At 38.2% G+C, this 20233-nt stretch overlaps 2 protein-coding genes across 4 annotated transcripts in view; both read left to right on the top strand.

Annotated features, from left to right (window-relative positions):
• LOC104485794 (fibrinogen-like protein 1-like protein) overlaps positions 1–20233 on the top strand; it is a 187223-nt gene that overhangs the window by 151570 nt on the left and 15420 nt on the right. The window lies entirely within an intron of this gene.
• On the top strand, positions 1326–12620 carry EMC7 (ER membrane protein complex subunit 7). Of its 3 annotated transcripts, none has more exons than XM_086749564.1 (6): positions 1326–1600; positions 4566–4685; positions 8512–8650; positions 9185–9265; positions 11402–11550; positions 12110–12620. In XM_086749564.1, exons 1-6 carry the CDS (start codon positions 1365–1367, stop codon positions 12144–12146), a joined length of 762 nt encoding a protein of 253 aa, XP_086605690.1. In that variant the 5' UTR covers positions 1326–1364; the 3' UTR covers positions 12147–12620. The 3 variants fall into 3 exon arrangements, with proteins under 3 accessions (XP_086605690.1, XP_086605691.1, XP_010120050.2); XM_010121748.2 differs by lacking the exon at positions 1326–1600 and adding an exon at positions 1652–1883; XM_086749565.1 differs by having other exon boundaries at positions 1329–1600; positions 11402–12620.

Raw genomic sequence — 20233 nt, 5'->3', positions numbered from 1 at the left:
ATATAATGTTTTTATTTAGTATCAGCTGATAACCAAGTTCATCATCCCTGAACATAATGCTTAATAATTGAACACTTTGAAAACACTATTTAATAATTAACTCTGACATAGGTAACAGAGGTAAAAAGAGACAGGTGTAGCCATACCATGACAATGAATATGTACGACATAACAGGACATGATGTGTAAAGCAAAAACGGGAGTAGGGAAGGCACGACAGCCCTCTTGGGCTCTCCTTTAAATCTGTGTCTACTAAGTAACAGCTTTTCATGCTATTGTACTGTCCACACGTTCTAGTTATTAATCAGAAACAAACTGCAGTGCTATCAGTGGTTAAAAAAAAACCAACACTTTAAGCCTTGATTTAATGACTAATTTAAATCTTTTTATTTTGTAAGCTTTTTTTTTTGTAACTTTTTTTCCTAGAAAAAGGTTGGTTAGTTTCTTTGTGTAGTAACTAGTAAGATTTAACTTAAAACTAATATGTCTTAATTTCAAATACATCCATTACCAAAGAAGATACATCTACTTTTTACACATTTATTTACATTCTGCAGTTTCCCACTTGTGTTCTTCCACATTTTAAGTAGCAAATCATTGTATCCCTTGTTTTTACTCACAAACTGAAAAACAAAGGAGCCCTCCCTGCTCTTCTAATGCCCAATTCATTCCTTATCGTGGAATAAGCGACTTGGGGAACAACTGTGTAAGGCAACAGATAATCTAGGTTGCAAGTTACCCGTGCCCCGGAGTTACAGTGAGCTCCGCAAAATGGTTTTAGCAACTGTGCTGCTTTTAGGGTCCAAGAGCACCAGCTGCAAGGTCAGAAAGATCTCCGTGGACAGCCAGCCCTGGAGCACCTCTATCGCCTCTAGTAAGGGGCAGGGGCCTCCCTGGCCTCCCCGGTGCTCTGCCTGAGGTGAGGGGCTTCCCCGCGGCCTGCACTCGTCGATGCGGACGCGGGCCGCAGGGCGGCCAGGCCTGCTCGGGCCCCGCACTCCCGCCATGCGGGGCTGCAGGCGAAGCGCCCGGCCCCGCTCAGAGAGAAGCTGCGCCCGCCCAGGGGCCGCCCCCTCCGCCCAGGCAGCTGCCGCCCGGGCCCTGCGATACCTCACCCGAGAGACACCCTCAGAGCACTTCCGCCTCGCTAACCGTCATGGCTGAACAGCTCCCTCACTCCTATTCGCCAGTGCTCTTTACATCACATGAAGGCGCGCCACAGCCTCATCTGCGCATGCGCACGGCATCAGAGCCCTTTCCCGCCTGCCTGGTGCGCACGCGCAGCGAGTTTGCGGCGGCACTCCGGGCCGCGACGGCTCGCGCTCAGCGCATGCGCCCCGCCCCGCACAGGAGGCGGGAGCGCGATGGCGGCGCCGTGCGGGGCTGCGTGCCTGGTGCTGCTTTGGCTTTTTGCGTCGCCGCTGCCCGATGGCGCCCGTGGCTCGGAGGCAGTTGGGACAGCGGAGTCACCGGGCGGCGCGGGCCCCGGGGAGCGGTTTAAGATCGAGGGCCGGGCCGTGGTGCCCGGGGTGAAGCCGCAGGACTGGATCGCGGGGGCCCGGGTGCTGGTTGACGGGGAGGAGCACGTCGGCTTCCTGAAGTGAGCGGCGGGCGGGGCGGGGGCTTGGTCCCGGCGGGGGCTTGGTCCCGGCGGGGGGGTGAGCGTCCCTCGCCGGGCTTGGGCCGGTGTCGGCCTGCGCGGCGGGTGCCGTTCGGACATACCCTCCGCCTCCGCGGCGCTGACAGGCGTACAGTCCCTTCTCCTGTTGCGGCCGTAAGATGGCGGCCAGATGGAGCAGCTCGTTACCAGTTAGCGGCCTTGTCCCAGTTAGCAGCGCAGAGCTGTGGGGATGGACGTTTCGCGTCCGACTTTGTCTTTACTGGTACGCTTGCATCAGTAAGGTTTTAGAAGCGACCAGGCCTGCAGTGGGAACCTGTAGTGCTGTAGTCAGCCTTCTGCAGACGTAACCAAATTGATGACTAGGGCTGCTGACTTTTTAGTAATCAAAAAATTCCAACTGGGTTTTAATTAAAAAAGCAAACACGTTTGCATTACATTCTGGAGTACAGCATTCTCCACTTTTGTGGGTGCAAATCTGTCATTTCTTTTTTAAGACACTCTCCTTAGCTAAGAATTTGCTCATTCTGGAGAAATGGTTGTTTGTGGCAGAAAGTTACAGTTGTAGGTATTTATTGCAATACCTGTGAAAAACTTTTTCACTGTACCAGTGAAAGCCATTTCAAGGGATATAGCTTTATTCCTTTACACAAGATCGTGTAAATGCATTTGGAAGCTATAAATCACACTAGCTTATTTAGTCTCAGGTGGTAGCGGGTATATTCAGATCAGCAAAGGATCTAGAGATATTAAGACATAGAAAATGTTCTCAGAATTAAGAATTAAACTGATCTCATAGCTTCAAGAGTAGAAGCTAATTTTAAAATTCTTTTTATTATTTTTAGTACAGTATAATACATTGCTTTTAAAATAATGAATTAAAATTAGAAAGTTTATATGGAATTAAGATATACCATCTCATAAATGCAAATAATTCTTAATTATTCCATCTGAAGTAAAAGTTGAACTGAACTTTGTCTCTGGGAACTGTCGATAGGTTAATACAACAGATTTTACTCTGCAAAACTTGCAGAATCTTGTCCGTGTAGCACCTGATAAGCCAGTACAACCAAGTTGTGGGAGCCTGACATCATGTTTAGGAGCTGATTTAGTAAATACCATGGAGCTGGTTATGTTTCCAAATGCTTACTTGGAATTCAAGTTGTCTGAAATATGAGGAAATGATGTTAGCTAAGAGCATACCATATTTATTACAGTGTGATCTAGATATCAAGATCTATTGGTTACATTAATTTCATAATGTCTATTTGTAGACTTACCAAATTATATTGATATCAGTTAAATCCAAGGAATTAATATTATATAAGTTATTCCATTTGATAAACGTATTTGTAGATATTGTGCTACCATAAGCATGGAACATTTTAGCAAAAATGCTTTGATGATGGTTGGGATTTTTTTTTGATCAGTTTTAAAAATCACAGTGCTGAATGGCAGTATACTTTTAATAAGAACTGTGTTAGAAGAAGAACACTTTTCTTAAATAACAGTGGTATTTCAGGCTCAGTAGAAAGATGCTTCACCTTCAGTGATGGATTTAAACATATAGCAAAGTTACTGTTTTAGTGTTTCAAGAGTCATTCTCTAGTACAAGCATTTTAAAAATCTGTTTCATTTCCCCACTGTAAAAAAATGACACCCTTTTTCCTCTTAAAAGGCAGTATTGGATACCAGTGTAGGAAGCAGGGATTTGCTTTGTCATATAAAAAATATTTTAAAATATTTTTTAAAAACCCTATAATTGAATTTTACCAAAGTAAAGAATGAAAAATTAAAAGGAAATACCTAGAGAAACATCCTTAAATCAGTTGCAATATAAGACAATGTGAGCAAAGTTAAAAGCATCGCATAAAGTATGAGTGAAACCCGCCTACACAGTACTGTTCATATGCTTCTCTGTGGTGGAAAGGTTCTTAAGGGATGTACATCTTTGAGAGAGAGAACTTGTGTGAAGGATATAAGGACAAAATTCTTTTTGAAATTCATTTATTTCTTTTCCTGATGTGAGTTTCTAATGTATCAGGGTTTATTTTTTTCCTCTTTGGACAAGTTTTTTTTTTTGTCTTAAATTTGGCTCTTATTTTTAGGAGAGATATCTTTTATATTAATTTAATTTTACAAGACTAGAGAACACTAGGTGTTTCTTCCTGGAAAATTCTGGAAGCGTGTAGGAGAAAAACTTAATATAATTTAATATAATGGCAACTGGTGCTGAAGCGTTCAAGTATCCTTTTACTAATATTTTCACTGAATATTGAAGTTTCATATTTTAAAATAAAAGCAGTCTGTCTAAAAATCCTTTCTCTGTATATGTTCAGAACGCTTAGTTTCCTTATTGTTGTGATAGAGCTTTTCAGCGTGGGCTAATCCTAAAGGGAGCAATTAAATGTAAAAACCTCTTAATTTGCAATAAAGGCAAAAACCACAGTTTTTGTGCATTGCAGGTCATCTCCAATATCTACCTACACTACGTAGGATGTCAATTTTTGCTTTTTTTTGCTTCCAGTAGAAGTACTGAAGCAAAGTAAACTTTATTGTATGTATTTCAGAAGGAGGAAGGAAGGTGTAAGTCAATTCTGCCATCATTTGAATACATGAAATCTAACCATTTCAGATCTTACTTAGGATGTTAAATTATTCCTCCAACAAGACAATAGCTTGAGGGAATGAGAAAATCTTTAACGTAACTTGTAATTTCTGCTACTGTTGTGACACACATTGATGACCTTAAGGGGCTTGATATGAGTGCTGAGCGATTTAAATTTTTATTTTGGTCATTGTTGTTATGACCAACGTAACATTGGTCATAATTTATATGTTTATAATACAAAATGATACTATTACATATTTTTTCTTTAAAAAAATAAGGCACCCTCCCTTGTGTACTGGAGCATATTGAAATGTAGTGAAACTTACTGTGTTTCAGGACAGATGGAAGTTTTGTGGTTCATGATGTACCTTCAGGATCTTATGTAGTGGAAGTTATATCCCCTGCTCATAAATTTGAGCCTGTGCGAGTTGACATAACTTCAAAAGGTAAAATGAGGTGAGCCTTTTCTGATTTGCTTCTGTATTGATCTATTAAGTATGCTTGACAGCACAATATAAGAAGTAATGTAAACAGTTGTCGTAGTTTATCTTCACTCCCCTCCAATGGAATAGGGAGAGCTAATGTAAGGAAAAAAAAAAGGCTTTATGTTTGAGATAAGAACAGGAAGAGATCTTTAAAGTTACCGTTACAGGGAAAACAGACTTGACTTGGGGAAAACTATTTATTTATTGTTAAAACCAAAGCAGGATAATGAGAAAGAGAACAAAATAACCTTGCCACACCCCTCCCTCTTCCTAGCTTCACTTTGTGTTCAGTTATCTCTACCTCCTTGCCCCGCAAGCAGCACACGGAGGAATGGGGAATGGGGGTTATGGTGAGTTCATCACACGTCACTTTACACTGCTCCTTGCTCCTCGGGGGAAAAACTCCTCACGTTCTTCCCCTGCTCCACCTTGGGGTCCCTCCCACAGGCTACAGTCATTGGTAAACTGCTCCAGCACGGGTTGTTTTTCCATGAGGTGCAGTCCCTCCGGAATGGCTGCCCCAGTGTGAGCCCTCCATGGGCCACAGCATCCTTCAGGCATCCGTCTGCCCCAGCGTGGGGTCCTCCATGGGCTGCAGGTGGATCTCTGCTCCTCTGTGGACCTCCATGGGCTGCAGGGGCACAGCCTGCACCACGGGCTGCAGGGGAATCTCTGGCAGGAGCAGCGTTACTCCTCCCTCTCCTTCTTCACTGACCTTGGTGTCTGCAGCCGTTCCTCTCACAAGAAATTCTTCACAATCAGGCTCAGGCAGACGCCTCTCAGGTTCTCTTCACATCTGTCTTTACTTCTTGCAGCCGGGCTGGGCCGAGTCAAGCCCAGACAGCTGCCTGGTAGGAGGCCAGAGAGTGAGGCCTGCAAGGCCCACAAAGCTCATGCTTCCCCCTCTCTACCCCCTGCTTCAGCTTCTTCACTTCAGCTTCTTATCGCAGAGGCGTTATCAGGGAACATTCTGCTACCAATTGGCTCAGCCCTGGCCAGCAGTGGGTCTGCCCTAGGCCCAGCCGAGTCCTCTGGACAAAGGGGAGCAACTTCTAGCAGCTTCTTGCAGAAGCTGCCTCTGTAGCCCTGCTTCACTAAACAAAACCAGCACAACAGTACTGTAGATCTGATGTTTCATTTCAGACTGTATGTTTCAGCATCTTTTAACATCACTTCTAGGAGCACGTTTCTTCAAAGACTGATTTCTTTCTTCCTTTCATATTTATGGCCTTAAATAAGAGGAAATAGATAAAAAGAGTCCTTCTATTTGTTTAGTTATTTACTAATGCAGCTATCCTGAAATAAAATCTAGACATAAATCAGTTAACTGCCTTATCTTTCCAAATACCTTTTTTTTTATTCCCTTTTTCCTTTCTTTGTTGGTAAATGTTCTGTCAAGACTTGGCACAATGAAATTCTAATTCTAAATTTGAAAATATTTCTGTTACACCTCAGTAAGATACTCCTTACAGTTACTGGCAAATGCTGGTAGTTGCCAGCCTGCAGTATTTCTGTAGCATCATTAGCTTTTTTTATGTTATGGCCAGATACGTTATCCCTAACAACTATAACTGTGCATCTGTGACTGCACACTATTCAGTAAGTAATACAGAAAAATGACTATCCTTTCTAAAAAGGTGATTTTCATTTAAATGAACATGTTTGTAGTTCATTTTTCTATATACAGGCACACATGTAGTATCTTCAAGTTTGTCTTTTACAGTATCTTATAAAAAATGTTGTTACATTTTAGGAGGACAAACATCAATATAAACGCTGCAGCAGTATTTTTAGGAGAGTTTGAAAACTGAAATCTCAAACTGAAAACAGTGCAAACAGTCTATTTATAATAATAACAGAGTTGGTTTCTGCTTAAATTTTTGCTGAAACTTTATGAAATTTTTATTTTTATGCTTTGTTAGTATCTCACTGTCAACCATGAATATGTAATAAATAGGAAAGGAACTCAGTGAAATATGCACTATAGTGTGTATAAGCTCTCACTTAGAATCATAGAATGGTTTGAGTTGGAAGGAATCTTAAAGATCATCTAGTTCCAACTCCCCTGCCATGGGCAGGGACATCTTTCACTACACCAGGTTGCTCAAAGCCGCATCCAGCCTGGCCTTGAACACTTCCAGAGATGAGGCATCCACATCTTCCCTAGGCAGCCAGTTCCCGTGCCTCACCACCATCACAGTAAAGAATTTCTTCCTTATATCTAATCTGAATCTACCCTCTTCCAGTTTAAAACCATTGCCCCTTGTCCTAACACTACATGCCCTTGTCAAAAGTCCCTCTTGATCTTTCTTGTAGGCCTCCTTGCGGTAATGGAAGGTTGCAAGAAGGTCTCCCCGGAGCTTTCTCTTGTCCATACTGAGCGCCAACTCTCTCAGCCTGTCCTCACAGCGAAGGTGCTCCAGCCCTCTGATCATCCTTGTGGCCCTCCTCTGGACTCGCTCTGACAGGCCTATGTCCTTATGTTGGGGGCTCCAGAACTGGACACAGTATTCCAGATGAGGTCTCACAAGAGCAGAGTAGAAGGGCAGAATCACCTCCCTCGACCTGCTGGCCACACTGCTTTTGATGCAGCCCAAGATGCGGTTGGCTTTCTGGGCAGCAAGCGCACTTTGTCGGCTCACGTTGAGCTTCTCATCAAAGAACACCCCCAAGTCCTTCTCCTCATGGTTGCTCTCAATCCATTCTCTGCCCATCCTGTATTTGTGCTTGGGATTGCCCCGACCCAGGTGCAGGACCTTGCACTTGGCCTTGTTGAACTTCATGAGGTTTGCATGGGCCCATCTCTCCAGCCTGTCAAGGTCCCTCTGGGTGGCATCCCTCCCCTCCACCGTGTTGACTGCACCACACAGCTTGGTGTCATCAGCAAACTTGCTGAGGCTGCATTCAGTCCCACTCTCCATATTGCCAACTGGACTTTTCTAAGGGAAATGTGCCTTAAAAAAAACCTACTGGAATTCTTAGAAAATGGAAACAGTATGTGGATAACAGATATGTTTGATGTCTTGCAAAATCTCAAAAGCTTTTGAAGAAAACATGTAGTCATAAGGTGGGAGATAAAGAGATTCCATGGAGGAGTATTTGGTGAAAAATTCAGAAGGAACAAATGATTTCTTTTGTAGTGGGCAGAAGTCATCCCTGGAGTTGCACAAGGTGGGCAAATATTCATAAATCATGAAAGAAGGGCAAAAAGTGACAAAGTTAGGCGGTAATATTTAGTTACTTGGTACTATGCCCAAGTGAAGAATACTAGTGAAGAACTATGGAAAGACCTTATAAAGTCATAAAGACTGAGGTTTGGTATTGATAAATGCAAAGTAATGCACTTAGGGAAAAGGTGGTATTAATTTCATATATAAATAATTGTTGCCCCGAACAAACTCTATTTAAGCTACACTAAAGTGTTCAAAGCTGTACCTTCTCTTTAAACATTGTAGCTTTTTTTTGCTCATTAACAAGGTGAGAAAAAATGTTTTGCGTAAGTCACATTTGAACAAATAGTTCTGGTGTTTATGATCCGCAAGTCTGTTTTGCATATCGAGTTTTCAGCCTGCTTAGTAGCTAGCCTGAAAAAAGGTAAAGTATCGTTTGATTCCATGAAGTATGCTGCTGAAAGAAATTAGCTTCTGAAGTGTGGAGCCTAGCTGACACTGCCTAGCAGATGGTTTCGTTTGTTGTCTATTATTAAAACTTTGTTTGGAATATTATTAAATAATCTTTTTTTTGTTGTTGTTAAAGTTTCTGTTTATGTTTTTGATTATTTACATTTTGTTCATTAGAGCAAGATACGTGAATTACATAAAAACCTCTGAAGTTGTTAGGCTGCCATACCCACTCCAGATGAAATCTTCTGGACCTCCTTCATACTTTATAAAGAGAGAATCTTGGGGATGGACAGATTTCCTCATGAACCCTATGGTATGTACAAGCAACACAGAAGTTAAAAGTATGCTACAAGTCTAAGTATAGCTATTCTTCAGAACACTAGGATTAAAGTAATAGAGAAAAGATGTGCACGCTGTTCTTCTGAGAGGATTGTTTTATTTCTTTGGTTTTTACTTCTTTACAAATAGGAAGTTTCCCTATGACCTCTGCTCCCTACACAGCCACTCTGTTAATGTGTATACTTTGAAAATAGCCTGTAGTCTGATTCCTTTGACAACATGATGTTGTTCTAGTAGTGTGGAGATCACCTGCAAGATTGTAATTATAACAGTTGAAAGAGATAACAAGCATTTACTTTAATGGTCCAACTTTGAAATCTGTTATTTAAAACATAATACTGCTTTATCAGATTTCTTCCCTGACAAGTAGATTACTGTTACTAGGTTACCAACTCAGAATGCAGTAGTTCTAGAATTTGTCTGTCTAGCTAAAAGCTTTATGTCAGTGTGTCTAAAAATGTCTGTAGCAACAAATAAGCTGAAGAAATACTTGCTGTTTTCTATGTAGGTGATGATGATGGTTCTTCCATTACTGATATTTGTGCTTTTGCCTAAAGTTGTCAACACTAGTGATCCTGATATGAGACGGGTAAGTATGTTCATTTGATGCAGACATAGGGAACAAAGATAATGAGATTTTAAGGTACAGAAAAGTAACAAAACCAAAACTGACTTTTAAAGAAGTCTTAATCGGCATCATTTATTCAGTTAATACATTGTTACTGTTCTAACAATGAATTCTGACATTTCCAACTCATTAATGTGCTGTTAAACAGCACAACACATAATTAAATTGTTTGGCACAGCTTTGAAAGTATTACAGTATGAATGTTGTTTTCCAGAGTTTCTTTAGAGCGATAAATACAATTTCTCAAAGGCTATTTTTTCTATAAATTTCCAATGTATTTCTGCACTATGTTTAAATCTAGCACTTCATTTTAGACATTGTTTAGTAAGTGTCATGTGTATCGAGAAGAGCACTATGTGATGTTCTCTTAACCATCAACCTAAATCACATTGTTTACAAGACTGTTAAATCCAGATGTTGTAATAGTGTATATGATACAGAGTCTTAAGTCATTAAATTATCTGATTTATTGTCCTTTCATCGTGCAAAATGCTGAATAGCAGAAGGCTAGGACAAAATGGAGATTCAAGGTGTTTTCTAAATCCTTTCTTATTTTTAGAAGTATTCCTTGTCTGTCTTGGGTGGCTGCTTTTTGAGGGTTTGGTTAATTTAAATTCCTTTTCCTCTAAGTGACCGCTGTCTTCAGTAGTACTTTATAGGTGTCTGAGGTTGGCTTTTTTTTTTTTTTTTTTTTTTAAGTAATACCTATAAAAAGCATATGAGAGCTATGTAGTGCTCTTTTGGCTTTAATTTTTATTAAAAACAGGATCTGAAGATATGCTGGATATCTGTGGCTTGTTCTTCAAACCAAGCAAAACTTTGGAAGTAAAATTTTTTAAAAATCACTTATGCCTTACTTTTTCTCACTGACACTGCTTTCAGACAGCCTGTCTGTTGATTCTGTTCTTATTAGAACAGATTATTTAGTTCTTATTATGACCTGTTAAGGAGGAGTTTTAAGTTGAAGGAATCTTGCTTGTAATTTAAATTATCGTTAAAGACTAGGAGAAGGTAGTTTTTAAGAACTCCATTGTAATGGCATTCTGTAGATGACCATGTATTAAATTCTTAAGTGTATATCCAACTTCAGTTTGCTTGAGGAGGGTATGGAGCTTGTATTATATTTTTCAAGTTAGCTTGTTTTTTTTCTTTACGGAATCAGCACAGTACTAGTTTATACAGAAAGTTAATGATGTAGTAACTGTTCTTATAGAGGCATTAAATACAGATCTAGTATAGATGCAATAGTAACAAAGGCTACCATAACAGCTTTTGCTTCGTTTGTACCTTGAAAACAATTAAAGCTGTATCATTCTGAATGGTAACTAGAAGAGAAAGGTGACAATCCCACATTAAATTGGCAGTTACTATATGCCTTACCGCATTGTGAATGTGCAGTTCAGCTGTTGTATGCATTAAAAGTACTTCAGGGTTGGTCATTTGTTGTTTTGTTTGTTTGGGTTTTTTTTACACGTACTCATTCATCTCATAGAGCCACTATGTTAAACTCTGGAGTTAGATTAAGCTTAGCTGGATATATGATCTCATACTAAAATCCTTACCTTCATGAAACGTAGAGAACTTAGCTTGTGTACACTAATAGCTTCATGTTACAAAGTAGGGCAATAAAAATATCTAATCTTTTCAAATAGTTTCAAAAACTTGTTAGATTTAGCATAAATAATACTAATTTCAAAACACAAAAGTATGTGAAATCTATGAGAACACAGATATGAAAATCTAAACAAAGCTTAAATGTTAAAATGGAGGAAACTAATGCTGAAAATAAATAATATCATTTTTTTCTTTGAGAATTTTTTTAAAAATCAGATTGTTGCCCTATAAGACTACTTAAGACATGGTTACCATTTTCCATGCACCAGTGCTTTTAGTTTTGGAGGTTTATGTTTCTGTGTGTAGCTGGGCATTTGGCTGTGGTTGCATAAAAATACGTAGCAATATGTACTCTGGAGGACTACAAATAGTAAAACAGTATTTGGGAAAATTTGACATCTTCCTGATACAATCTTTACCTGATGCCTTAGAAACAGCCAGAATTGTTACGAGTTATTAAGGTTATCTGTTCTTTGCATGCAGGAAATGGAGCAGTCAATGAACATGCTGAATTCCAACCATGAACTGCCAGATGTCTCTGAGTTCATGACAAGACTTTTCTCTTCAAAATCTTCCAGCAAGTCTGGTACTAGCAGCAGTAAAGCAGGGAAAAGTAGTTCTGGAAAAAGGAGGTAGTTAAGTCTTCCTACTAAGCCTGGGTTTGCACAACTGTTTGTTATGTGGTATCATGTTTATTTGTCTTGAAAGATCAAAAAGCCACTACTGTAAACTTTCATCAGGCACAAAATACAGTATGCTACAAATGTGGTGTGTAGCTTTTTTTAGTCTATATAAGCTGTTTTGTACTTAACCGTAAGCAAAAGAGGACATGGCTTCAATACTGTATCTGTATAAAGTTATTGATGATACTAAATTAACTATATTGTTCTGTAGAGGATTACTATAAATTATATGATGGGCTAAATAATAACGAATGTCTTAATTATAAGACAATGTATAAAAAAATTTTCAAAGGTAATAGAAGTGGAGTTCAGTCTTAAGATTACTTTAATGTTTTATACTTGCTGTTCAGTTCTGAAATGAAAAACTCCTTCTTTCAAAATTGAGTTGTGAGTTTACTGAGTAATTTGTATCAGGTTGTCATATTTGTTACATATAAAATTATTCTATTTTACATTGTTTGCTGCCTGTACCTTTTAGTTCAAGGACTTTCCACTTTTTCTTGCCTAGTTTTATTCTGATCTACTTTCTGCTAAAAATTCTTTGAGGGGAAAAAAAGCAAAGCATCCTGCATCAGAAAGCTCGAGCAAGTTAATTACGAGTCCAAGGTATCTATATAACATGATGAACATTTATCTTGGATCTTTCCTTTCTAAATCGCATGTATCAGTTCTACAGCGCTTTTGATTCTTACTGTTTTCTGTGTGCTGCACATTCATCAGTGGCTCGATTTGAGGCCAAATACAGAACAAAATTTTTTAAATGAAGGAAAAAACCCGAAAAATTTATTAGTAAGGTAAATTTCACTTATCTTTTAAATTATGTTCCAAAGTATATTACTGTCTCTAACTGTGCCAAGTCACTGGTGAAACTTTGTTCTTTGAACGTGTCTGTGTGAATGCACTGCAATATATTTTCAAGCTACCCAGCAACTTCAGAGAAAAGTTGGAAAAATTGGTTGTTTTCCACTAGATGAACATTTGCAAATTAAAATGACAGCAATACCTGCCAAAACCCATTACCAACTGTCTGTATTTTTTTTTTTTTTTTTTAGAATAGATGCTGTTCTTTTCTGTTTTTACAACAGCTAACTTCTTAAGTAACAATATTCATGCAGTCTGGGTAATGTATATCTGATTCCAAAAATGGTATTTAACACTCACACAAAGTACACCGGAAGCAAAATCAATTCTAATGCATTTATTTATTCTGCCAAACACTTAGGAGGGCTATAAATGGTCTTAGAATACATACTTAGAAGCATGATGTGAAACATAAAAGCTGCAAAAGAATAAGTACTTGTTCATGGGATTAAGTAAACTTTTAAGATGTTGGAGAAGAAATAAACCAATATTTTTTGGACAATGAAAGATTTCAGTCTTTGTAAAGTAAGCTGCGTGGTTTTGGTCTTGGTTTTGTTTTGCTTGAATGGTCCTTTTATTTTGTATATTAAGTAAAATATATCCAATAGAGACAAGAGAATATTTGGATATTCTTGCTGGAAGGATTTACTGAAATGATTGTCATGTTGCCTTTGTGAAAAAAGAATCAAACAAAAAAAAAACCAAAACCAAACCAAAACAAAATATTCTTTCAGCAACATCTTACTGAAAAATTCATGGGAAAACCACGGAGCAGTTCTTTGAAGATGGAGCAATTAGCTTTGTTACTATGCTATCCTGGAAAGTACAAGCCACGAGTTACTTTTTTTTTTTAACAGGAACTGGAATGACAATTACATTGCATTAACTTGTTTTAATCACAGTTTGTTCAGTAATTAATCATGCTGATGCATTTTTCTTTATTACAAAAGTAAGAACAGCAATATTTCTGCCTTCTTTCAATTTGTGTGTTCTCCATCTTTATCAGTCTTTAAGGGAGAATGGACAATTCAGGCCATGAAAAGATGAAAGTCTTTGTTAAGAGTTTAGAGTAAAAAAAATTACCAGGAATTGTAAGGATCCTAATAAAACTTTGGAAGGAGCATATGGAATATTCAGCACTTCTCTTTTTCTTAGAACTGATACATTAAGGTCCGGGCAATTTCTTTGTGTAACAGGATCCGATGCAGTGTCCCAATCCCTTGCCTTCCTCAACAGAATACTCTGGCCTCTCCCCAGAAACCTGTTACCTGAACAATCCAAGCCAAAAAATCTTGATACCTAATGTTACTCTCTCAATTATGTATGGTATTCCTCTCCTTTTCAGATATCTTTGCAATAAAGTGATTTGTAGAAGCTTATTGATCTGCTGCTGAACTAATGCTTGTTACAATGGTATCGTAAATGTTTGATACAGTTCAGTTTTAATTCCTTGTCCTTGTTTACAGATTTTTAGCAGTCCTTCTTCTGTGTTAGGTCTGACATCTGCGTTTTCCCAAAGAAACATAGCTACCTTTTAGTGAGCCTACTTGAGAAAACAGAAGGCAGACAGTAAGCTGGAGCAGCTCAGAACAGAAATTAAAGATTCACAGAATCTGCTTGGACTTAGATAAGCTGATTTCCTCATTGCCAAAAGGAGAAGAACTACCCAATCAGCTTAGATTGGGTAGTTCTGCTGCCTTGTGCCTGCAAGTTCTGGTATTTCTCAGGCTTTCCCATTTGTTGATTTAACAGGATAAATTTGTCAGTCTTTCTGCTGGATTTCTGTTAACATTTTAGAGAGTTAAATCAGCTTACAGGAGGATCAGAGAAATACCAGAGCCAGTAGAAAGTAAGCACCAGAGGCACGCAGTCAGAAGCAGGACCTCTTCTCTGTTTCTGGCAGTGAGTGTGTGTAATACAATCAGCTCACTGCATCTTAAGGATTTGTAGCCTAAGAGCTTATTTAGCCATATTCTGGATGAGTGGAGCAACTTTGAGTTTATGACAGGCTGTGTAGAAGGGAGAGGAGACGTATTTTGCTGAAGTCTGTTTCAAATATTAGTCATTAAAGATGGCTTGGAAAGCATTTAGAACAGTTTGAAATAGTTTTATCAGTTACTTTGTCAAAGATGCTTCCATTCTTCACATTTAAGGAAGAAATTTGATGTATAGATATTTCACCTCACAGTTGTAAACAAAATATTTGTTGGTGCTCTTTATCTTTTTGATGAAGTGAGGGTGATAATGGCTCTGTAAATTGAGTTTATATTGCCTCTAAGAGAAAGACTGGCTTGTGGTTAAGATCTGTATTTGTGAAGAGGACTTAAAATTCTAGAATCAAGTGCTTTTGATTCTGATGCAACTGTTGGGCTTTGTACAAATCATTTATTATTTCTGTTTCAGTTTCTTGTGTACGAAGTATGAGAAGCTTGTCTCACAAAAGTAATTGTAAAGATAAATTTAGTAATGAATATCGGGTACTCAAGTACAATTCTCTTCAGTAAGTTCATAGCATCCAGTAAGTAATCTTCTTGAAGAGCACCTTTATTAAGCATTTATATGTAGTTCTTTATACATATTTATTAAAGCAATGCTTTTAAGTAATGACATGTCAAGATTTCCAAAGCAATCTAGGCAATTTAAGTGCATATTCTTTTCCAGTTTAGTGAAAAGTGCATTAAATCAGTAAGATCCATTTAAGTATTTCCACTTGGGTGTTAATGGACCTTTAATTGCATAACAGTTCTGTGTGATCAGTAGCTAAGAGGGCAACATTTGTTTTACAGTTTGATAAAAGGACATTATTTTTACAAAATAACAGTGACAGCAGTACCTTAAGATACTAAAAGGATTTCACTTTCATTTTTAAGACATATCTGACCTTAATCCTGCTGCTATTGATAGTTAGTGAATTTGTATTGCTATGGTTTTTGTTTCATTTGAAACTTAGTTCCTTTAGGAAAATAACCAATATGAAATATAAATAATAGTAAATCCTTAGTGGCAGTGCATTTTTTTCATTCTGATATGTCAGAATGAAATACAGATATATATGGCTGTATATTACACTTATATAATGAACTGAAGGACTGTAGAAGTGTTCACATCTACTGTTGATGGGATAAAGAAAACAGAACTTAAAGCAGATTTACTGAAGAAAGTATGTTGAAAAGTTTAAAAAATACGTATGCACATATTGCACATTCTTGGGCAGGAAAAGCACCAGAGGCACCTGTGGTGCACAGGGCATTGGGAAGATCCTATTTAATAGGCTCAGTTGTGGTCTGTGTCTCCAAAGGCAAGTGCCAAGCAGGTGACTGACGCTGAGGCCAGCTTGCCTGGAACAACTTCTGTGCATGCTGTACTCTCCAAAACTGTGTGTGTAGGCGCTGTGTCTCAGGAGTTGTTTCTTACCTATGCTAACTTCCCTTCCATATCCAAGAATTATTGGGAGTGGAGAGAGAGTTGTTATTTGGCGTATCCAAAAGAATATTGACAACTATTGCACAAGCTTAATACTATGAATCAGCAGATTCCCGTGTCCAGGCAAGTTCTCTGGCAGTGTTTCACTCAATAAGATACTTGAAGCTACAGATGATTAAAAGGAGAAAAAATTGGAGAAAGACCTCCAAGGTAATGTAAGGACATGAAAAAGACTGAAGAAATTTTAAGAATTGCTGTTATGGCAGATTTGACCCAAATATTAAGAGTTGCCAAAAAATAACTTAAAAAATTGGAGATGAAAAATCTTTTCATGATGTTCTATATTCTCTTCTAGGTGACTGTAACATTGGCAGGAGTGCTAGCGTATATGGACAAATGATTATAAGACAGCAAATGATGTCATATGTGTCTGTATGTCATAATGAGTCACAGCTTTTAGGAGAGCACAGACTTCTGTATTTGCATATTACCCATGTCAGTGAAGAAAAAGCAGTGATGCCATGTTTCTTTCCAGCTGGGTAAGATTGCTGTACCATTCAAGAGATCAAGCTCATCAGCATTGTGCTCAGTCACTGTGTAAAAACTGGGAAGCCATTTAAGGCTCCTCCCTAAATGGTATAACCTAGCCACCAAGCAACCCACCTTTCCCCCACTATTAGCATAGGCTTCATTCTGTGATAGTCTGCCAACAGACTGACTAAATACAAATCACATTATTACACTTTGCCAAAAAGCAAACAGTATCAATTGTGAAAAAAATAGAATTTCAAAAGTATTTCATCATGTCAGTGTCTGTAAAGACAGGACCTTAGAGCTTAATGACTATTTTGAACTTGATATTGTGTAAAATCGGATGATTCCAACCATAAAATAATACAACATTCAGGGAGCTTTTAGTCACAAAATTGTCTGTAGAAATAGTATTGAGTTTTAGTCTATTTTCAGGTTAAGCTAGTGAGAGCTTCTTGAGGTCACAAGTAGGTTGAGGTTTTTTAATATATATTTCTGTTGTTTCAAAATCCATACAGGATTATGAATCCTCTGTCATAAAAAATATTGATTCTTCAGGAAAACCTGTCTACTTTTGAAATTACTAGGTTATTCCTTTAAATTATGCTGGCAGTGACCCTTGTGTAATACTTTGTTTCCAATAAGGTTATAAAGATTTAATGACAATATAATTTTCTGTGCAAGTGGAACTTAGCTAGTTAGCTCTTTTATTGATGATGCACAAAACCAGATTACAGTTGAGCTCATTTTTATTATGTATTTGGTTCTGCATGGCTGATAGGAATAAAAATTAATTAAAGACTGTCATTCAGTCAAGGGCAAATGGTAGTGAATATACAACAGAAAGAAAACCTTTCATGCCATTTTTCATTTTCATCCAAAACTGGATTTTGAACTGATTCTTTAAAGCTGAATACAAACATCAAGAAGTAATACGAAAGGTGGTGAAGCCCATTTGAAAATAGAGCAGGTAAAAAAGTAAGAAGATTTTTAAAGTAATATTTTCTGTTTGAAATATTAGAATGTTCTCCACAGAAGCTCTCTGGATTCTTTAGGGATCTTTTTGCTGTCTGTTACACACAGGTGTACCATTTCCCTTTGTGTTTCAGAATGGAGAACAGGACATCCAAGCTCATAGCCTGGTGTGCAGGGCCCAAGACTGCTGTTTACCATGCAGGTGCAAGGAGAATGCAATTAAATACTCAGGCTAATACTTCCAATTCCTGGGATCAAAACAGAGTAAGACTTTGAACTAATTTTTGGGAGTGGGGAGAAGTGTTTCTTTTCCTACCAGTTCGTTTTCTCAACCATCCATAGATGTGGTTCAGATTGCATCAGCTTGGCAGGTGGGAAATGTATAGACTGTATTAATAAAGATTTAATTTCTTGACTGTGGTACTAGAACACCCTGAGGGGAAAGAGTATCTACAGAAGCTGGAAATGAAGATTAAGCCTCCTAATGAGGTTGTATTTTTGCAGGGCTAAACATTATTTCTTACAAAGAGGAGGAGCTCAGATGAGAGGTGGAGCAGTTATTAAAAGACAGGCTTTTAGTGGAATAAGTGCAGCATCCATCATCATATTTACCGAAAATGATGAGAATTGAACCATGGTGGTGTTACTGGGTATGTGATTAAAGGATCCAGATGGTCCTTTCATAAAAATAACGCTTCTTCCTGCAGCTTTGTAAGGATCTCCCACATGGGAGAGATTCCTTGAGAAATCTTATCTTGTCATCCTCATTTTTTTGGATTTGAATTGTAGTGTTGATACTCTCTTTTGGTTTGGTTTGTTTTCCGGCTAATTCTATTCACATGGTATTTACACAGAGTTTTTTCACTTCTATTTGCCTTTCATTTTTATGAAGACTACAACAGTCTTGTTGAAATTGCTGTAGCAAAATCTATTCAGCTGGTGCTGGCAGAAATAATTGTATACATCACTTGTGCTTTCAAGTGTTTCAGTGGTAGCAACCAATTATTTCTATCACCAGGTAGCCAGCTAGTAGTGGAGAGGTCATTTGTCCTGGAAAGATCTGATCAAATTGCTGTGCTTTCTTTGTAATATGTTTGAGGCTCATTTTATTGTAGATTTTTTTTCAAACCCTTTAAGCATACCCTGAGGAGATTATCAGAAAGATTGTACAGTCCGCCACAGTTCACTGAAAATACAAGGGTTTAACAAAATGCACTGTTTACAGTTTTTGGGGGGGGGGGGGGGGGGGGGGTGGGGAGAAAATACCCAGAGGGCCTGGGTAGCTCTTCATTAAAAAGATCAACTTAAATTCAAGTACCTAACACTGAAAGTCACCTGCTCCTTTCAGCCCACTTCATTAGTATCACATAGGAAAGAAACACACTTGGATTCTGCCTCTTGTGAGTCTGAACTCTGTGTTACAAAAAATCTGCATGCTCCTTCATGTGTTGTAGCTGTTTATGCACCTTTTATGTGTGATGAACTAAACCTGCCCTCTGAAGCTCATTAAGTGCCTTTATAGCTTTGCAGTACCTTGGTAGCCTTTTAAAATCTTTTGTGCATTTGTTCAAATTTTATAGCCTTTTTTTAACTAGATAAACTTCCACTTTCTCAAATGTGCTTCTCTATAGGAAGTGATTACAGCTATAGAGACTTAAATTTCTTACTTGATTTAAGCACTGTCTGTTAGGGGGAGTTTCTTTAAATGGTGTGCATATTGCCTACTCTTTCTTCATGTATTTTTAATACTTTACATATAGTTTGTATTTATTATTTTATTATTTTTATTATTATTATTTACTTTTACTGCCTAATAATTCTTTTATGCTCCAAGTTAGGACTTTGAATAAGCAGATATTTCTGCAATAACAATGTGTTACTAGGAATATTAATACAGTTTATCAGCAGAAGTCCAGACCATGAAATGGGCTCTGCTGTGTTTGCTATTTTCAGCAGTGCTTGCTCGCTTCAATTAGCTCCTTTATGAACAAAATACGAATCAAAATTACCAGTGCAGCCATGATATATAAATACCTGTGGAAAAACACATCTGAAGATCTTACTCTGCTGTACAATGTTACTTGTGAAGGGAACTTCAGTATTCTTTCTCCAGCCAGTGCAAAGGGTATCGGTCTCAGCTGTTGAACACAGCATTATGGCTATTCCACATGATGGCTGCAGATAGTAGATTATTAAAAGCTCATAGCCTACACTGTAGGAATGTACTTTTTACATATGTGTAGCCTTGTACTGCTGTGGCACTTCCAGATAGTCTCCACTGAGTGACCATCACCTGTGGCCCAAGTATGCCATTACCAGGAATGCTTAAAATGCAGTAGTCAGGAAGACTCCTTAATCTAACCAAAGTGAAGCAAGGGTAAAAAAATTGAGAGTTTAAACCATAACCCTAAGATCTGTGCATGAACTTAATTTCTAAACTCTATAGATTAAGTTTCAGAATCAGTGTGTTAAAGAGGTATTACAGGTTTTCTATTCTGTATAGGTTCTTAGACTTTAAGTTCTTAAGACCACAGTTTGTTAAAACCTTTCAGTAGTCACTGAACAACCTGACTAATTCTTACAACGTGATCTCAACCTCTCTCCTGAGGAAAACTGGGAAGTGAAATGTCTTGTTTTGGTAGAAATTTTTCTGCTCCCACCCTGTCCGCCCCCTGTGTATTATTCGTGTTGCTAGCAATTTTCCTTAAACAACAGCAGGATCAAGAAACTGAATCATGTAGTTAGTGTGAGACAATGAGATCTGTGATAACCATCATTTCCAGGAGAGATTGATTCCACAGTCAGCTACACAGACACACATTAGTGTGGCGGGATATATGTG

This window comes from Chlamydotis macqueenii, chromosome 5 (genome assembly GCF_036417535.1).
Source record: "Chlamydotis macqueenii isolate bChlMac1 chromosome 5, bChlMac1.mat, whole genome shotgun sequence".
NCBI lineage: Eukaryota > Metazoa > Chordata > Aves > Otidiformes > Otididae > Chlamydotis > Chlamydotis macqueenii.
The sequence above is the reverse complement of the archived record's forward strand: the minus strand, read 5'-3'. Positions and strand labels throughout refer to the sequence as shown.